Source organism: Artemia franciscana, chromosome 8 (genome assembly GCF_032884065.1).
Source record: "Artemia franciscana chromosome 8, ASM3288406v1, whole genome shotgun sequence".
Taxonomy (NCBI): Eukaryota; Metazoa; Arthropoda; class Branchiopoda; order Anostraca; family Artemiidae; genus Artemia; species Artemia franciscana.
Genome location: NC_088870.1, coordinates 2,351,653 through 2,373,180, shown reverse-complemented (window position 1 = coordinate 2,373,180; position 21,528 = coordinate 2,351,653). Strand labels below are relative to the sequence as shown.

General features: G+C 35.4%; 1 protein-coding gene across 1 annotated transcript in view; it reads left to right on the top strand.

The window, feature by feature from the left end:
• The window catches only part of LOC136029871 (ER membrane protein complex subunit 1-like), an 85,035-nt gene that overhangs the window by 32,054 nt on the left and 31,453 nt on the right, over nt 1-21,528 (top strand). The window contains exons 6-8 of the mRNA XM_065708334.1: nt 8,595-8,778; nt 14,714-14,830; nt 16,898-17,079. Of these exons, the coding sequence (XP_065564406.1) occupies nt 8,595-8,778; nt 14,714-14,830; nt 16,898-17,079 (483 nt within the window). The remainder of the gene's footprint in view (nt 1-8,594; nt 8,779-14,713; nt 14,831-16,897; nt 17,080-21,528) is intronic.

Here is a 21,528-nt window from a genome sequence, read left to right as displayed (position 1 = left end):
GCTTTAGATTAACCCTAGACACTAATAGATAGTGATCACTTTTAACATCAATAAAAGCACCCCTATATACCCTAGTATCTTGCATTGATTCAGTTAGTCTTCAGTTGACAGTACCATGATAAGGTTAGCTGTCTGACTATCATATGAATACCACGTTAACTTGTGGACTAGTTTATGACTATTTTTTTATTTTTTATATCTAGATTATTATGCCTACAACATGCAATACTCCGAAACCATTACTGTTTTTATGGCACTTGGTATTAACCAAGTGACATATAGCAGTCGCCAATTCTGTCGGTCCCGGTTTTGCTACTTTAGGCACTTCCAGGTAAGCTAGGACGATGAAATTTGGCAAGCGTATCAGGGACCGGACCAGATTAAATTAGAAATAGTCTTTTTCCCGATTTGACCATCTGGGGGGGGGGAGTAAGGGGCCGGTTAATTCGGAAAGAATAGAAAAAATGAAGTATATTTAACTTATGAGCGGGTGATTGGATCTTAATGAAATTTGATGTTTGGAATGATATTGTGTCTCAGAGCTCTTATTTTAAATCCCGACTGGGTCTGATGACATTGGGGGGAGTTGGAGGGGGGAAACCTAAAATCTTGGAAAACACTTAGAGTAGAGGGATCGGGATGAAACTTGATGGGAAAAATAAGCGCGAGTCCCAGATACATGATTGACATAATCGGAACTGATTTGCTCTCTTTGGGGTAGTTGGGGGGGGGGGAGTAATTCTTAAAAATTAGAAAAATGAAGTATTTTCAACTTACTAACGGGTGATCGAATTTCAATGAAATTTGATGTTTAGAAGGATATCGTGTCTTAGAGCTCTTATTTTAAATCCCGACCGGATCTGGTGATGGGGGCGGGGAGTTGGGAGGAGGAAACCTAAAACTTGGAAAACACTTAGAGTGGAGGGATCGGGATGAAACATGGTGGGAAAAATAAACACAAGTCCTAGATAGATGATTGACATAAACGGAACGGATCCGCTCTCTTTTGGGCAGTTGGGGGGGGGGGAGTATTTCTGAAAAAAAATTAGGTATTTTTAACTTACGAACGGGTGATCGGATCTCAATGAAATTTGATATTTAGAAGGATATCGTGGCTCAGAGCTCTTATTTTAAACCCGACCGGATCTGGTGACATTGGGGGGGGGGGGTTGGGAGGGAGAAACCTAAGAATTGGAAAACACCTCCGACGAGTGGAGGGATCGGGATGAAACTCGGTGGAAAAAAACACGAGTCCTAGATACATGATTGACATAACCAGAACGGATCCGCTCTCTTTGGGGTAGTTGGGGGGGGGGGGTTAATTCTGAAAAATTAGAAAAAATGAGGTATTTTCAACTTACGAACGGGTGACTGGATATCCATGAAATTTGATTTTTAGAAGGATATCGTGTCTCAAAGCTCTTATTTTAAATCCTGACCGGATCTGGTGACATTGGGGGAAGTTTGGGGTGGGGAGACCTAAAATGATGGGAAACGCTTAGATTGGAGGGATTGGGATGAAACTTGGTTGGAAAAATAAGCAGAAGTCTTGCATACGTGATTTACATAATTGGAACGGATCTGCTCAATTGCGGGGGGGGTAATTCTGAAAAATAAGCGTATTTTTAACTTACGAAGGAGTGATCGGATCTTCATGAAACTTCAGATTTAGAAGGACCTCGTAACTCCGATATCTTATTTTAAATCTCAACCGGATCAAGTGTAATTGGGGGGGGGGCAGTTGGGGGACCGGAAATCTTAGAAAATACTTAAAGCGGTAAGATCAGGATGAAACTGGATGGGAAGAATAGAAACCTGTCTAAGATACGTGACTGACATAACTGGACTGGATCTGCTCTCTTTGGTGGAATTGGGGGGGGGGGTAATTTTGAAAATTGAGGTATTTGTAACTTACGAAAGGGTGACCAGATCTTTATGAAATTTGATATTTAGAAGGATCTTGTGCTTTGAAGTTCTAATTTCAAATTCCGACCAGATCCTGTGACATTCGGGGGAGTTGGAGGGGGGAACCGGAATTCTTGGAAAACATGAAAATTGGAGTATTTATATCTTACGAATAGATGATCGGATCGTAATGAAATTTGATATTTAGAAGGAATTCATGTCTCAGAGCTCTTATTTCAAATCCCGACCAGATCTTTTGACATTGTGGGGATTTGGAGGGGGAAATCTTGGAAAAACACTTGAAGTGTAGGAATCGGGATGAAGCTTGGTGGATAGAATAAACAAATGTCCTTGATACGTGATTGACAGAATCGTACTGAATTCGCTCTCTTTGGGGGAGTTGGGGGGAGGGGTTCAGTGATTTGGCGAGTTCGGTGCTTCTGGACGTGCTAGGGCGATGAAATTTGGTAGGCGTGCCAGGGAGCTGCACAATTTGACTTGATAAAGTCGTTTTCCCAGATTCGGCCATCTGGGGGGCAAAAGGGAGAGGAAAAATTAGAAAAAATTAGGTATTTATAACTTACGAGTGGGTGATCGGATCTTAATGAATTTTGATATTTAGAAAGACTTTGTGACTCAGAGCTCTTATTTTAAATCTTGACCGGCATTAAGCCTCTTATTTTCCGTTTTAAATCAATCTATTGATTCATAGAATTTTGTTAGAGCTCATACCATATGATCTCTTGGCTCTTAGCTCTTCTCGCCTCGTCACAAGTGCCATATGAGCTCTTAGCTCTTGTTTTCTTTTCCTACATGAAATTTACCTAGGATAGGAGACTGTATATCTTTATTTCTGCCGAACCGGGCATTAAAATATCCTAATAAAAATGTCATATTTCTACCTGGGACCCTGTCTATTGGTTCCTGTAGCTGTAAGTAAAATTCACGAGTCACTACCGGTTCTACCGGGGCAAATATTTCTATGGCAGATACCCTGCACTTTTTAGTCATAAAATGAGCCACTAGCCTCCTATTATTAATACTTTTCCAATCTAAACAAGACAGGAATTCCTTTGTTCATCATGGATAATTCTCAATTAAATTTTATATCACCTATTTCATGCTTCCTATCTCAGGGATACGGGCTTCTGAAACTCCTAATAAGTCCAGTTCTGAATTTAGAATATCAAATATCTGGCTTTAGAATATCAATTTTCATGAATCAGTATTTATCAAACAGTTCGTGGTAACGAACTGTAGTAAGGAGCGACCCGGCTCAGTAGTAACCGAAACTCTAAAAAACGTATAAATGTATTTTTTGCCAGACAGATCACGGATGCGTGTTTATTTGTTTGTTGTTGTTTTTTTTTTCAGGGGTAATCGTATCGACCTAGTGGTCCTAAAATGTCGCAAGAGGGCTCATTTTAACGGAAATTAAAAGTTCTAGTGTCCTTTTTAAGTGACCAAAAAAATTGGAGGGTATCCAGGCCCCCTCCCATGCTAATTATTTCCCCTAAGTCACTGGATCAAAATTCTAAGATAGATACTGTTTTACTGTTTTAAAAAGTAGAGTTGAGAAAAAGAGTCAAACTTTAGCGTAAGGAGCGGGGTGTTGAGGAGGGAACAGCAGCCCCTTTCATATACAGAGTCATTTCTATTCGTTTTAAGTTTTAATGTTGCTCCTTACTTTCAGTTAAAAAAAACTTGTTTTTTTTTAAATTTAATTATTATACCAGGTTGAGGGTAAATTAATCTTAGACAAACGATTTTGGGTATTACCCTTCCAATAACCCCTTTGTGCATATTTGACTCTGATTATGGAAACTTTCGGGTTAGAAAATTATATAGACGCTCGGTTTCTATCGGGTTTTTTGGAACTCTATCGTTTCTTCCCGACGCTAAAAGATTCCGGTGATTTATGCCAATCTACTTTTAGTAATATACTTTTACTAATATACTAAAATATTTACTAAAATATACTAGAATATATTTACTAATATAAAATTAATATACTTTTAGTAATTTACTTTTAGTATATACTTTTAGTAATTTGTATGTACGGCTGTAAGTCCATCAGATTTGGGGTTTTGAAGGTTTTTGAAGTCACTAATCTCAAATTAGAAATGTCACATTCTAAAATAAAGCTTCATAGATACATACAGAATTGGGGACATGCTATGCCTAAATTCTGAGTGTGTAAATATCTATGGTTGGTTCGTTTCCATGAATCTTAGTGAAGTGTGTCTGACTACATTGAGTTAAATAAGATTTCTTTTCAGAAAATGACTATTCCAACCCTACGTAGGCCGATCTCGCATTTCACACTCATGCTTAAAAACAGTTACAGCAAAAAACAAATATGACAAAACCGGTAAAAAAAAAAAAAAAAAAAAAAAAAAAAAAAAAAAAAAAAAAAAAAAAAAAAAAAAAAAAAAAAAAAAAAAAAAAAAAAAAAAAAAAAACTAGAAAGAAACAACTAAACATGTCAAAAATATTAGAACAATTAAAACTTTTAAATTTATTAAAAAATTAAACCGGTTAATAAAAACGTAAGAAGGGGTAACGATAGAAATTGTATTAATAACAAGGGAAGGGGAGACTATTGAGATGGCTTCTTTTTTTTCTTGGTAATGTAGGGAATGATATTTTTTAAAGAATTTAGTAGAAAGTAGATTCTACGAATAGAATATCCAGAATTGGTAAAAATAAACTTTACACAATGAGTGGTAAACAGGGAGGGGATTATTTTACCTGTTGATTATTTAATTTGCACTTCCAGTCAGTTATGGCTGTGAAAACCATCCTGTGTCTTCTTCCCAGTCAAATTTAATGATTTTATTAACATCTTTTAATTCATTAATTTAAGAAAACTAATTCTATTTAGTATTAGAAAACTGATTTTAGGAAAGTATGTTCACTATAACCCATATGGGCAGCTGTGACACTGGTATGAGAACTATCTTTTTAGAAAATGAGATAGGAGTTTGATAAACTTTATCGATGAGCAGAAATTGCTGGGTGTCAGAAAAGAAAAATTCAAGACCGTATCCAAGGGGGGGGGGTTCAGGGTTGAAACCCTTCCCCCGAAGTTCTTTTCCAACTTAAAAAACATAACAAAAATGCAAATAAACAAATTTTGATGCGTTTTTCAAAATTTTTCAACCTTTCCCCCAGGATGAAATATCCCCCCCCGAACAATACTTGTCCCATAGTCTGCTAATGAGAAAAAGTGGATATTGGCTTTCAAGTGAAGTTAGACACCTTAAGTTGTGATTTAGTATCTATAATGACAATAAGTGAATTTATTCTCAAATAATTAAAATAATCCTTTTTGTGCTAATCCTCTAATGCACTTGACTTTTTTTTTGTCAGAAAGCCTCTTATCATATCAGTTTTTGCCAATTTTTCTGGTCATGATAGTTCTAATGATATCACTGTTATAACTTGATATATGCATGTCAGCAAAGCTCTTGGAATTTGAATTGCCCTGTTATATATATTATAAATATATAATTTATTATAGATAATTCATAGAAATAATTTAATAATACAGTATAAATATACAATATAGTATATATAATATAAACATAAGAACATTTAATTATATAGTTATTGTAATGATAGCTTACGCGTCGAGCGTTGCTGTGATCTTATAAGGAAAGAAAATTCCCTTTTCGAATAACACCCCTCTTAGGAAAATACCTTCTCGGAAAATTCCCCCCCTCCCAGAGGAACATTCCCGCCGCGTATAAATAACGATTATATTTTAAGACTTAAAAGCATTTGAAAAATTTGCCCCGCAGACCATTCTCTCCCCCGGAAAATCCCCCCCATGGGAAGTTCCCCCAGGCAATTCTCCTTCATCCGAGAATCAAGTCCGTAAATACACAAACAAGTTAATGCATTGAATCAATAAACATGAACATCGATTTTTTTTCAAACAGTTCGTGGTAACGAACTGTAGTAAGGAGCGACCCGGCTCAATAGTAACCAAAACTCTAAAAAATTGAATTTTGGTATCAATAGCTACATCAAAAGAATCGCATTTTAATGCTGATTAAAATATATAAGTTTCATCAAGTTTAGTCTTACCCATCAAAAGTTACAAAAGTTAAATTTGCCTTATTTAAGAAAATAGGGGAAACACCCCCTAAAAGTCGTAGAATCTTAACGAAAATGACACCTTCAGATTCAGCGTATCAGAGAACCCGACTGTAAAAGTTTCAAGATCCTATCTACAAAAATGTGGAATTTTTTATTTTTTGCCAGAAGACAAATCCCGGGTGCGAGTTTATTTATTTTTATGTTGTTTTTTTTTCTCCTTTTTCCCAGGGGTCATCGTATCGACCAAATGGTCCTAGAATGTCGCAAGAGGGCTCATTCTAACGGAAATGAAAAGTTCTCGTGCCCTTTTTAAGTGACCAAACAAATTGGAGGGCATCTAGGCCCCCTCCCACGCTCATTTTTTCCCAAAGTCAACGGATCAAAATTTTGAGATAGCCATTTTGTTCTGCACAGTCGAAAACCATAATAACTATGTCTTTGGGGATGACTTACTCCCCTACAATCCCTGGGGGAGGGGCTGCAAGTTACAAACTTTGACCAGTGTTTACATATAGTAATGGTTATTGGGAAGTGTACAGACGTTTTCAGGGGGATTTTATTTTGTTTGGGGGTGGGGCTGAGGGGAGGGGGCTATGTTGGAGCTTGGAGGAATCTGTCATGGGGGAAGAAAAATTCAATGAAAAGGGCGCAGGATTTTCTAGCATTACTATAAGAGAACAATGAAAAATAAACATGAAAACGTTTTTTCAAATGAAAGGAAGGAGTAGCATTGAAACTTAAAACGAACAGAGATTATTACGCATATGAGGGGTTCTAAAAATACTTTAGCATAAAGAGCGAGGTATTTAGGAGGAGATAAATACCTCGCTCTTTATGCTAAAGAATTTTTAGTGATTTCAACTATTTATTCTACGGCCTTTCTGATTCAGGGGTCATTCTTAAAGAATTGGGACACAACTTACGATTTAGTGTAAAGAGCGAGGTATTAACGAGGGTACAATCCCCCTCGTTATATAATAAAAATATAAGACTGAAAGTTTGTTACGTAAGTTAATTCTTAAGTTACGTATATTTTTTACTAATCAAAACATTCGTTAAAAATTAAAAGTTCTAGTTGCCTTTTTAAGTAACCGAAAAATTGGAGGGCAACTAGGCCTCCTTCTCCACCCCTTATTTCTCAAAATCGTCTGATCAAAACTAAGAGAAAGCCATTTAGCCAAAAAAAGAATTAACATACAAATTTCATTTTAATAATTTATGTGCGGAGAGCCAAAACCAAACATGCATTAATTCAAAAACGTTCAGAAATTAAATAAAAAAAAAAACAATTTTTTTAGCTGAAAGTAAGGAGCGACATTAAAACTTAAAACGAACAGAAATTACTCCGTATATGAAATGAGTTGTCCCCTCCGCAATCCCTCACTCTTTACGCTAAAGTTTGACTCTTTGCCACAATTCTACTTTTTAAAACAATTAAAAGCTTTAGCGTAAAGAGCGAGGGATTGCGGAGGGGACAACCCATTTCATATACGGAGTAATTTCTGTTCGTTTAAAGTTTTAATGTCACTCCTTACTTTCAGCTAAAAAAATTAGTTTTTTTCATTTAATTTTTTACAAACGTCATGCTTTTCACAATAGAGTTAATCCCAGACTAAATAAAATTTATCTTTACCCTATATTTGTATAAATTACCCAATTAATTATTTCGATTACGCAAGTTAAGATTCGGAAAAAGATATGCAAATCAAATTCATTTTAATTTGAAAATTTTTCCCCACACGTAAAATAATAATTTTTCCAAATTTGAAAAATATTGCTGAATACGAAATTCAGTTAGTATACTGAAAAAAGCAATTTGAAAATTCCGAGTGAGTGCTAGATGACGAAATTCGTAATTAATTAACCCGTTAACTGAATATCCAGAAAATGTTAATTATTCTTTTGGCAAGAACTGCCAGCTATTTATGTTGAGGGGTGTCTAATTTCATCAGCGTGAAACAGTATTAAGAAGGCATTGTGGGTGTGTGGTTTTTGTATCTAAAGCCTTCGTAAGAGCGTACTCAACACCTACTTGAAAGTTTTTTTGACGATCGGATGAAGAGTGTTCATAAAGAATCTGTTCTTATAGAAACAGTTCATAAAGAATGAACTATTTAAACATAAATGTTCTGTTTCATAAAGAGACAGTTCTATCTGTTCATAAAGAACAGATAGATATGCATTCGATTTTATATATATAAAAAAAGGTAAAGGATACGGCATTAGACTTTACAGTCTCTACCGGCGGTGCTGATCTCCGTTTCTTGGCCCTTCAGCCAGGAAGTGCAATGGGGGGTTGGGGGCCAGCCATCCTGTTCTTTCGCACACCCTTCCTGTTTACCTTCCCCAAATTTTTCCAAGTACCCGTTTAGAGCTGGGTCGACTCTGGCTAAGCTAACAGAGTCACGCCACTGACCCCCGTCCCAAACTGAAGAATTGGGTACACTGAGATTCGAACCCGCGTCCTCTCAGACAAAGGATCCTGAATCCAGCGCACCAACCCACTCGGTCAGGACGGCCTATTTGATATATATGGTATGCAAATATTATTATGTTTATATATAGTTTTCCTTTTGCACTGATAGGATATTCAGATCAGCTTAGTCGACTTGAAGTCTGGTGGTAAAGTTATGGAACGACGTCTAGTATCTAAAGCGTCCCCTTCTCATATTTTCCCTTGGATAACAAAGAATGCTAATGGTGAAATAGTTAACTGCCGTTACCTACTGTCATTAGAGGACCATTCCGTTTATTTTGGAACTGTGAAAGGTAAAATATGAATTGCAAAATAATTAATTTATTGTAATTTTTTGTTTGTTAATTTGTGCCTTTATTATTTATATTATATATATTTGTATAACATATTATAAATTATATAATATTTTATCATTATATTTATATCACATCGCTTATATTCTTATATGTTATTATTTATTCATTAATTATTTTTATTTCTTTATAAATTAATTTATAGGTCAAATTTTTGCCAGGTTGTCGAAAAACAGTATATCATAAAACTTGCTTCTCGTAACTGAGATATTTTGCATTTTTTCAGTCGGCTAGTAATGGCATATCATAGCATAAAAATCACAACGGGTAACACTATCCAGGACCACAATTTGTGTGTTGCCTCACTGGCCCAACTAGAGTTTAAAGATATTTTCAAAGCGTGATTTAAAAGTTAAGTATCTCAGATCCCCCTTGGTCTCCGTGAATAGGGGTCCCTGATATCACCAGATAACACAGGTGATCCACTGATAATACAAATTCAATTAGGTAATACCATCAAGTTCCTCTACATAAAATTGCATTAAGGAATTCCCCTGGGGCAATGGATCGGTAGAGCGCAATGGTCCCTGAGAACATCAGATTCTGGATTAGGTCATTAGATATAGGGGGATCATAAAACACTAGGCCTTTCCAGCGAAATTCTAAAAAATTTTAAATTTGAGAAGAATCATTAGATTATAGCTAGCTACTTTAAGCAACAGCAAAGTCGAAATATCAGTATCATATGGATTATGACATCTTTACGTAGGCATTCGTAAAATAATTGCCTTTAATATACGCAAAAATTTAATTCAATTTCAAAAATTTTGGAAAATTATATATTTAAGAAATTGGACGTACTTAGTTGCTTAGGTTTTGGTTTTTTATTCACAAACATAAAAACAATTTTGCTATTTACAGAAGCTGCACTTATGAAAAAACTGACGTTTTTGCATGCAGCATAAGATACGAGCTGATTTTTTCAAGTCTAATACAGTAATAAATAATAAAAAAGAGCATACAGCTTAAGAACAAACCAGATTGTTTCAATAATGTCATTTTCATACCAAAACCCTCCAAACACCGTACCTCCCTGTCATCTCACCACCCCTTCTCACTGCCAGCCCATCAACTTTCCTTCCTGCCACCCTTCCTCTCTACTACCCTCTATTGTAACACTCTTTCCAATTGAACTTTCAAAGTAGGTCTCTTCTTCCTCCCTATAAGTTAAACCAACTAACCCATTTTTAATGAATACTCTTTTAAATCTATTAAATACAGTGGCTGGCGTTTGTCCCACTGGAAATCCCTCCCCCCGCGTGAAAAAACCTGGAAAATACCCCTCCTCGGAAAATACCCCCCCCCCCATGGAAAAGAAACCCCCGTGGAAAAGAAACCCCCGTGGAAAATATCCTCCCAGAAAATACGCCCCCCCCCCCGAAAGGGGGTGGGGGTATAGGAAAATAAGAAATTTGAGAATTTTATTTGAGTTTTGTTTTTATTCTGCGTAGGGGGGAGGGATTTCGGTACTTTTATATTATGTGCCACTCACTCAAGTTTACGCTGTGTAAAACACGAGAACAAACCAGTTTCTTCGTTAGTTTTTTTTTCAGTTTAGCGTGAGACAAGACAAGGAAAAGTGACAGAATAGATGGGAAATATATAATTTGGGCTATATATTTGTACATGAGGGGGGGGGGGGGGAAAGTATTTGGACTGTATGAAGTCAGAAAACAATTCATACTTCATAATATGCAGAATAATTGTACCTAATACACACTTTCTATGCAGACCCACTATACTTTATCCCCTCCTTAATGTGCAGACATGTAGCCCAAATTTGTTTCTAAAGTAACAAACAAACCGGTTTGTTCTACACCACGTAAACTTGAGTGAGTGACGTATAATACCCAAGTACCCGAATTTTTCATGGAGAGAGAGCCGGATTTTCCGGTATTATTTAAAAGCGACCAGAAATTAAATATAAAAAAAAGTTTTGTGACTAATTACTCCTAGCAAAATAAATTTTCCTTGACATTCAAGGTGTCACAATTCTTTTTCCTCAATATGATTTCCTGTAACCCTATCCTAGTTAAGCTGAAAGTGAGGGGCAACATCAACACTTAAAACGAACGGAAATTATTACATATATGGAAGAAGTTGCCCCTTCCACAAGACCTTGCTCTTTACGATAGAGTTTTGACTTTTTGTCCAAGCTCTTTTGACGATTCCTGAAACACATTATCCGTCTAATTAGAACAATAAGATTTGATTTAAATTCTATAAAGAAAAACAATTTTAGCTTAAAGAGCGAGATCTTGAGGAGGAGGCAACCCCTTTTCATATACGTAATAATTTCTGTTCGTTTTAAGGTTGATGAAAAAAAAAGATATGACACATTTTTTTCTATGAAAAAGATTCTGTCAATAACAAGAGCTAAGAGCTCATATGGCACTTGTGACGAGGCAAGAAGAGCTAAGAGCCAAGAGATCATATGGTATGAGCTCTAGCAAAATTCTATAAATCAATAGATTGATTTAAAAAGGAAAATAAGAGGCTTAATGCCGGTCAAAATTTAAAATAAGCGCTCTTAGTCACAAAGTCCTTCTAAATATCAAAATTCATTAAGATCCGATCACCCACTCCTAAGTTATAAATACCTAATTTTTCTAATTTTTCCTCTCCCTTTTGCCCCCCAGATGGTCGAATCTGGGAAAACGACTTTATCAAGTCAAATTGTGAAGCTCCCTGACACGCCTACCAATTTTCATTGTTTTAGCACGTCCAGAAGCACCAAACTCGCCAAATCACTGAACCCCTCCCCTCAACTCCCCCAAAGAGAGCGAATCCAGTATGGTTCAGTCAATCACGTATCAAGGACATTTGTTTATTCTATCCACCAAGCTTCATCCCGATTCCTACACTCCAAGTGTTTGTCCAAGATTTCCCCCTCCAACTCCCCCAAATGTCAAAAGATCTGAGTTACGAGATCCTTCTAAATATGAAGTTTCATGAAGATCCGATCACTCCTTCGTAAGTTAAAAATACGTCATTTTTTCTTATTTTTCAGAATTACCCCCCCCCCCCCCCGCAATTGAGCGGATCCGTTCCAATTATGTAAACCACGTATGCAAGACTTCTGCTTATTTTTCCAACCAAGTTTCATCCCAATCCCTCCAATCTAAGCGTTTTCCATCATTTTAGGTTTCCCCATCCCAAACTTCCCCCAATGTCACCAAATCCGGTCAGGATTTAAAATAAGAGCTTTGAGACACGATATCCTTCTAATATCAAATTTCATGGCGATCGAATCACCCGTTCGTAAGTTAAAAATACCTCCTTTTTTCTAATTTTTCAGAATTAACCCCCCCCCCCAACTACCCCAAAGAGAGCGGATCCGTTCTGGTTATGTCAATCATGTATCTGGGACTCCCCGCCCCCATCACCAGATCTTGTCGGGATTTTAAATAAGAGCTCTGAGACACGATATCCTTCTAAACATCAAATTTCATTGAGATCCGATCACCCGTTCGTAAGTTGAAAATACCTCATTTTTCTAATTTTTTAAGAACTACTCCCCCCCCCCCAACTACCCCAAAGAGAGCGAATCAGTTCCGATTATGTTAATCATGTATCTGGGACTTGCGCTTATTTTTACCATCAAGTTTCATCCTGATCCCTCCACTCTAAGTGTTTTCCAAGATTTTAGGTTTCCCCCCTCCAACTCCCCCAATGTCATCAGACCCGGTCGGGATTTAAAATAAGAGCTCTGAGACACAATATCATTCCAAACATCAAATTTCATTAAGATCCAATCACCCGCTCATAAGTTAAAAATACTTCATTTTTTCTATTTTTTCCGAATTAACCGCCCCCCTCCCAGATGGTCAAATCGGGAAAAAGACTATTTCTAATTTAATGTGATCCGGTCCCTGATACGCTTGCCAAATTTTATCGTCCTAGCTTACCTGGAAGTGCCTAAAGTAGCAAAACCGGGACCGACAGACAGACCGACAGAATTGGCGATTGCTATATGTCACTTGGTTTATACCAAGTGCCATAAAAAATGAACAGAAATTAATTTAAAAAGCTTTTTCCACAAAACGAGTTTGTCAAAGGATAGTAAAGAGCCTAATTAAACCAAAAACGAGTAGAAATAAATTCAAATAATTTTCCAAGCATAAAACTACCACAAATCACCATCTATAAATAAATTAAACACAAAACGAACAGAAATTACAATAAAAAACCGATTCAAACTCAAAACGAGCAAAAATTAGCATGAGTAGGGCTGACAACCCCCACACCTTTTCAAGACCAAAACATAATTTGCATACATTTTAGTTATTTTCACTTTTTTGACTTAATTAAGTAAGGAAGTATCAAGACTATAAGGAATAAATATCAGAAGATGTATATTAAACTGACAATACACGTTTTTTTTTTTTTTTTTTTTTTTTTTTTTTTTTTTTTTTTTTTTTTTTTTTTTTTTTTTTTTTTGTAAAGTGCAAATTATATTCTGATTTTGAGAAGACATGGGGGTTGTCAGCCCTACTCCTTTTCATTTTTGCTCGTTTTGAGTTTGACTAGTTTATCTATTGTGATTTCTGCTCGTTTTGGTATTGATTTATTTATTAATGATGATTTGTGGTAGTTTTACACTTGGAAGATAAGGAGAACAAACTTGTATAATTTGACAACGCTTCTGTCCGTAAAAACTTAACAATAAGAATATGTCGGTTCCGAAAGCCAACTACCCTTTCAAAGGAAAGCTAAACCTTCTTAAACTTTTTGGTGCCATATGTTTTTAGTTTAATTCTGATGATTTTTTGCCTACATTTTTTTCTTCTTCCCTTTTTTTTTTAATTTGGTACCCGCTAATGGAAAAAATTGCAGAAGTTCATATGGAAGTCTTCAACAAAAATGCATTTGTGTGTGAACGAAACTAAAAAAAAACAAAAAAAAAACTCAAATAAAATTCTTAAATTTGGAAACTTATTTTCCTTGAGGGGATATTTTTAGGGGGGGGACAAACGCCTAGAACCATTAAATGCTAACGTTCTTAATGTCATTTCCTGAACGTTCTAACGTCCTTACGAGCACATTAGGCTAAGATTCAAATAACTGAGAATAATATGCTTTTGTGGGGTTTATTTGCTTGGTGTTGGAGTGATACAAACTCCTGCCTACTCCTGGCTTTTCGTCTGATTTTTTGTGTTTCATTTTTTCGGTGTAAACGCTCTCCATGTCGGATATTCTAGTGCTTTGACAATGAAACATTAAAAACTGCAAAAAAATGGACTTAATCTTATTTATCTCTAAGTCGCTAATATAAGAGCTAAGCTCTGGGCCAGATCTAGGGGGGATAAAGGGGACAAGCGCCCCGGGTGGTAAGGCTGAGGGGTGGCAAAACAAGTTAAAATTGTTATATTTTTAGGCAAAATTGTAACATTTACAGTATTGATTGTGCGGCAGGGGCGGCAAAGTCTACATTTGCCTCTCCTCCCTTAAAAAACCTAACTTCTGTTCTGACTATATTCAGAAATTCAATTCACAACCTTGTATCAACTTGAAATTAGTCTAAGGTTTAACTCATTTGAAACCCGAACTATTTGCGTAAGATGGTATATTTAAAATGGGTATATAACCATGCTCAAAGGAAGTGTGAGTGGAAGGGTGATATATATATGATGGATGTCTTGATAGATATGGATGTCCTGAGGGAAACATAAGTTTTGTGGTGCTTTAGTTGTATCCACAAAAAAAAGATAAATATGTATATATATATATATATATATATATATATATATATATATATATATATATATATATATATATATATATATATATATATATATATGTGTGTGTGTGTGTGTGCGTGTGTGTGTGTGTGTGTGTGTGTCTGTGTGTGTATACATTTATCATATTTTTGTAGGAGATGTTTGGTGGACAAGAGAGGAGGGTTTGGCTTCGGTTGTATCTGCCCACATGGTTGACCTACCTGTTTCTGAAAGAGAAGCAGCAATTGAAGAGGAATTTGACAATAGTCAAGGTAACTCTTTTTTTCCTATTAGCTGCTTCTCATTATGAATGAGGTGTATATTTTTTTATGAATATATATTTTATGAATTGTGTATATTTTAGAAATTATTATTGTGCATTTATTCTTAGTTTTGTAACGTCTCCTTGTTCAACAATTTTATTTAGCATTTCAAGGAGGCCACTTTTATTTCCAAAGAAATACATTGTCTAGATTGCTGAAATTGTCAGTATGTGCTATGGAGTGGAAGCTTAAACATTGAGTTTTCTGTATAAACTCTATCGTATGAGCTCCGTAATGCTTGAAGGATGCAATGCTCAGAATTCTTGGATTTTTTTCCAGAAATATGTAAAATAACACACATTGGCAAGGCAATATGTAACTAAGTTTCTTGTGATGCATTTATTTTGTTAATCTTTGTCTCGCTGATTCATATATTTGAACGTTAATATTGTTTACTAACTGAAACTTCTTAGCTCCTAACAGGGCAGTTAGCTCCTCCTAGATTAGGGAGCTAACAGTAATCTAGGATTTTTGTTCCGAGAAAGGGGGAACTACCAAAAGAATGAAGAAAAAATGTTTATTTTTCATGGGCTTTGTTATCTAACAAGTTTTTTTTACGTGTATTTTAAGAGTGATTTACGAGCTAAAGAAATATTTATTGGCTTTTTAAGAGCAATAGTTGTTTTTTATCTTTATTTTACAGTAAATTTACGAGTGAGAGAAATATTTTGGAAGGGGTCAAAACCGATTACCCTTCCCCCATGTAGGCTATACTCTTTCTTGTCTCCTAATAATAAAATGAGAATATCTGACTTGAGCGCCTCTTGCGGTTAGCAGGATTAATAAATATTGAGAAGAACAGGAGCAGTTCTATTCTGGTAACTAAGGTTATATACCTGTTACCCGCTGGCTACTATTTCACCGGCTGTGTCTTATTGATGTTTAAAGACGTATATAAATTCTATCAGGCAAGTTTAAAGGAGGGCTACCACTAGGCCCAACCCCTCTACGAGAAAGAATAATTTTATCTAATTATATTTATAATTATTGAATTAATTAATAAATTTTATTTATTAATAAATATATTTTTTTTTATGACATTTTTTTGTATTTGTTTTCTTTTTACATCAGAATATTCTTAAAGTAGAATATCTGCTTTCAAGCAGAAAAGCCTGCTAAATACAAGTAGAAAATTAATTATGTTTCTGTAAAGGAAAAGTCTATTCTTCGGTCCTGTTTTGCATACGTGTAATCATCATTATGTTTATAAAACTTACCAAATTAACACAAATGTCTTTTTTCTCGTTTTTCTTTACTGTTTCTTAGAATAAATACATTTGTAACATTCAGTTCCACTTCAATAATAATATTAATAATAATAATTGTTTTATTACCCACTAGAAACATTAAAATATGACAGTGTGGAGTACGAAAAAACAACAAAAAGAGACAATAAAGAGTCATTTGAATCCAGCGAATTGCGAAAAGCTGTCAACCTTTTCGATGCAGCTCAAATTAGAATCAATCTGATACAAGAGATCAGATTTAATATCCCTCAATTCATCAACTTTTCCAAAAACTATAATAAACTCGGTTTTATTTTGCGCTTTCTAAAAGATATTTTGCAATATTTTAAAGGTCCTTGTTGCCAATGGTTTTCCCTTTTAGTTTTGTTTCATTGCAAAGCATAATGGAGGGCAGTGTTTCCAAATCTCAAAGCCAGGCATTTATGTGGGATTGATTTTTTTGGGGGGGGGATATTTTTTTTTGGTAGTTTGATTACCAAGTACCAAGAAATCGGTGAAAAATTAGGTGGGGTGTAGAGGCCTCCCCCTGCTTACGTACATGATCAATCCATATTTGAATGGGTACTTCTAGTTCAAAAATACACTTAACGCATCCTGTTCTGATTTCAAATGTCTCTTAGTTATAGTGTGAACACGAAATCATTTTCTTCATGCCCCTTTCTACAGGCTGATTAACTATGCAAGTTAATTTATAGGGCAACTATGCCCTATAATAAATTCAACACCATTTGCTTTGTGTTGCTCTTAGCTCGCCTTATCTTAATTATAGATGGCATTCTGTCCAGGATGGGAAGAAGAATTACCTCAGAATCCTATCAGATATTTCTGATTTTTAAAGAGGTTCTACTAGGGCGCAAGACGACAACTATTGCTGGGGTTGAAGATAGAGGCTTGGTCCGGGATAAGTTTGGTTTCCATAAAATGGTTGTTGTTGCCACGGAAGCAAATAAAGTAAGTAACTGCGACCAGACCTTTATCGGGGGGTTGTACAGTTACCCTGAAAAGTCAGAAGAATGACTTTATCCCCAGGATCAGTTTTAGTTATGTAGAATACATCTCTCTGTGTTTATTTATATTTTAAACAACAACTAGAATAGTCACGTTTCATAGTTTTTATGGCACACTCTAAAGTGCATGGTAACTTAATTATTTCAAACATGGTCTTTAATTCGCTCTAAGAAGTCACTAGTAGTCCAAATTCTTGTGCAGGGATTTCGTAATGCGGTGTTTTGCGAATAATTTATGATTTTGTCTATACCTTATTTATGTAGTTTCTTTCTCAGTTTGTAGCAACTTACCATTACTGTATCCAGAAGTTTAATTCGGGGGTGAGAGTGGGATAATGTCACAGGAGTGGGTGGGTGGGGTTGAGTTATGGAATTTTTTTTTCTTTTAGCGTTTCAATAATCGAAAAGATTATAATTGCATTTACTTTCTCACCGTGTTTGTTTTGGAGGGGGTGGGGTAACCTGACTGCGCATACCTTTTGTAAATTTAGATAGAAGCCGGAGGCCCTAGTAATAACAAATACGACTTTCGTAGCCATTTTGAAACGTGCTTAGAAGGCCAACCAAATTATGGGTGATATGATTTTCCAACCTCACCTAGTCTAATAACCGTGATCCTTAAGATTATATCAAGGCAATGCTAAGCATGTACCTTTGTTTTAAACTAAGCCGATCTAGTAAGTATCCGTTAGTGTGGCTCCAGACCTGTTTTTAAAATCTGGGTTCATATTTTGTTTGGATTCTGCCAAAGATATTTTCATCAAATGTTCTAGTTATCAGGTGCAGAAGTGGACTGGATTTTTCTTATCCTTTTTGTAAATTGAATAAAGAAGATATGTCCAGGCCTTGTTTAGTTGGAGAAAACTCTCAAATATAAGGGTTGGTTCCTATCTGTCTTGTTGGGGTAACTTGGTTCTATCTGTCCGAAGTTAACATCACCAGTGTATGTACTTACATTCGGCAATTTTGCTATTTTAATAATTTCCAAAACCACGTTGGCTAAGCATAACAAAATAAAAGAAAAATTTGTGAAGAAGAAAAAAGGAGGATAATTTTAAGCTATGAAAAAATATAGAATTACCGCTTACCAGGTATGGAATCAAGAGACAGTTGAAATCAAATAAGAAGCACACAAAAAAGTCACCATTACCAGAGGTAGCTGCGAAAATAGTTTAAGCCCCATTTATAAATTGTTATTTACCTGTCGTTGATCGTTTGATATTTGATTTTAGGACCGATATTTGATTCTCTAAGCAACTGTGATTTCACAGTTGCTTAGAGAGGACCCTTTTCTATTTTTGTGTTTGGTTTTAAGATTTGTTTTGTTATATTTTGTCCCCGAGGACTGTTGTCTGTTTCTTTACCCGTTGTTTTTTTTTTCGGAATGACTGAGGACGGTTGAGCAGAGGTCTCAACCGAAATATTTGTATTTTTACATAAAAAAACATCTTTACTTTCCTTTTAGCATTCAGATATCTTTCCTTTCGTCACTGGCTGGAATTGGGCTTAGCATTGAATGACTCAATACTGATATTGGGCCAAAATCAAAAAATTTAAGAGCCATAGAAAAGCACTGGCTGGATTTTGGGACCTTTTTTATTTTAGTATTTGTTTTTAAGGTTTTTTGTTTTCATTTTGTTCTGAGGACTTCTTTATGTATTTTTTGCTCTTTATTTCCTTTTGCACTAAGGACGGTTTAGCGGAGGTCTCAACCTAAATATCTGCATAGGCTACTATTCTTCCTTTTTTCACTGGCTGGAATTATACTCGCTTTTTCGTCTTTACAATTTTGTCAATTTTATTTTTCACCTCATTAAAGTTGTCCCTTTTTAATCCCCTAATCTTCCTTTTCTTTATTTCACAGTGTTATTTTATTTACCCTTCGAATGGCTGAGTTGCGTCTACGGCTCTGTGTGCAGTAAGCACACAGAGCTTTTATTCTTGGTTAACAAAGTCGTTTTGCCAGACAATTAATCACATATTAATTAAAGTTCAAGTTCATTTATTTATTAATCACACATACATGTATATATATGACATAGGCCCATGGAGAGACAAGCTCGAAAAACTAGGCCTAAACAAAGATACAATAACAACATACACTACAATACAAAGATAAACATGACGGCGAAGATACAATAACACAACAATAATATGAAAGTAGCAGCTAGCCCAGGATCTTTCAATACTATTGAAGAAATTAAAAATTTCAATATTATTAAATATAAATTAATACTGGAAGATAGCTGAGAGGCCCATAATCACCCAGAGCAACGAACCATACAAATAACTTTGCCTTACTAAAAAGATACTTAATTAAAAATAATCCTGAACTAAATGAAATTTAAGTTTCCTTTTTATTAAATGGTTAGAGGAAAATTTATCAATAAGAGCCTTGTGAGCATCCCAGCACTGAGCTATTGACACAATCGGAGCGAATTTAGATCTCTCAGTATTATACTTGTCAATGTAGATACTCAATTATGTAAATCTTATGATTGGGAGAACAAACTTTGATGGAGGTAATATGGCGGTAATTTCTTAATGTCATAATTGATTTTGAAAAGAATTGCTCCAAAAGCAAATTGTTGAGAAACTGGAAGTATATCTAGATAAGTATATAAAGATGCTGTAGAAGACTTATTTGGAAGTTCAATAGGTGATGAAATAAAACATTTAAGGATTCTTACGGCTTTATTTTGTAAAATCTGTATTGGTTTAATATGGCTTTTAAATGTAGATAAATATACTAGAGAACAATAATTAATATTAGTCTGAATCAGAGCAAAATAAATACTTCGTAAAGCAGAGTAGGGCAAACAAAGCTTCAACCTTCGCATTAAACCAACATACCTTGAAATCTTTAAGCGTAGATTTTGAATGTGTGTTTTAAAAGATAAGCTTTCGTCAATCACAAGTCCAAGGTACTTTATCATTTTCACCCGAGATATTGATAATAGATACTTTGAAGAAGTAACTCGGGTAATACGAGGGCAGATATTTAACTTTCTGCCGTAAATTATGAAACTAGTTTTTGATACATTCAAAGCAATATTGAAAATGAATAAGGGACTTTAAATGTTTGGATTAAAGGTAAGGGGTTGTAAGGGTGAGAGTTAAGTGACATCTTGTAGACCTTACCCGACCGTAAGTGTTACTTTTCTGGTGTTAGTCCGTTTTACTGCGTAAAGTATTTATGTTCGTTTAATTTTCTTTAGAGACTATGAAAACTATACGCATTCAGAAAACAATGTATCATTTGCAGAGAGTCCAATATGGCAGCCATGTTGGTGACGTATCTTATCCGTATTCTTGTATCCGATCCGTATCCGATATCTTGTCCGTATCTTAGCTTCTAAATAAACAAAAGCATTGATTTTAACTACTGAAAAGCCTTTAAAATGGCCGTAGGACGTAATGGTATCTAAATTAATAAGCTAATTTAATAACAAACTGTGAATATGAATGTTGTTGATTTTATAATTGGCGTTTCGTACAACTTTTGAGTACATTTAGCATATTAAAATTGGGATACAAGTCCAAAAACTGGCAACGTAGCTTTTGTCGTAGAGAAAAGGAGAGAAATTCAAGATGTAACTGCAAGTTCTGAAAAAAGAGGTCACTTTAAACCAGCCAGTATTTCCTGTTCCTTGTGCTTATGTAATTAATTCTAGTTTTCTTATGGCACTTGGTATTAACCAAGTGACATATAGCGATCGCAAATTCTGTCGGTCTGTCTGTCCCGGTTTTGCTACTTTAGGCACTTCCAGGTAAGCTAGGACGATGAAATTGGGCAGGTGTATCAGGGACCGGACCAGATTAAATTAGAAATATTTTTTTCCCGATTTGACCTTCTGCGGGGGAGTTGGGGGGGGGTGCGATTAATTTGGAAAAAAATAGAAAAAATTAAGTATTTTTAACTTACGAACGGGTGATGGGATCTTAATGAAATTTGACGTTTGGAAGTATATTGTGTCTCAGAGCTCTTATTTTGAATCCCGCCCAGATCTGGTGACATTGGGGGGAATTGGAGGGGGGAACCTAAAATCTTGGAAAACGCTTAGAGTGGAGGGATTGGGATGAAACTTGGTAGAAAAAATAAGCACAAGTCTTAGATACGGGACTGACATAACTGGAACGGATCTGCTCTCTTTGGGGGAGTTGGGGGGAGGGTTAATTAAAAAAAAAATAGAAAAAAATGAGGTATTTTTAACTTACGAAAGAGTGATCGTATCTTAATGATTTCATATTTAGAAGGACCTCGAAACTCAGATCTCTTATTTTAAATCCCGACCAGATCCAGTGTCATTAGTGGGGGGGGGACCGGAAATCTTGGAAAAAGCTTAAAGCGGAGAGATCAGGATGAAACGTGGTGGAAAGAATAAGCACAAGT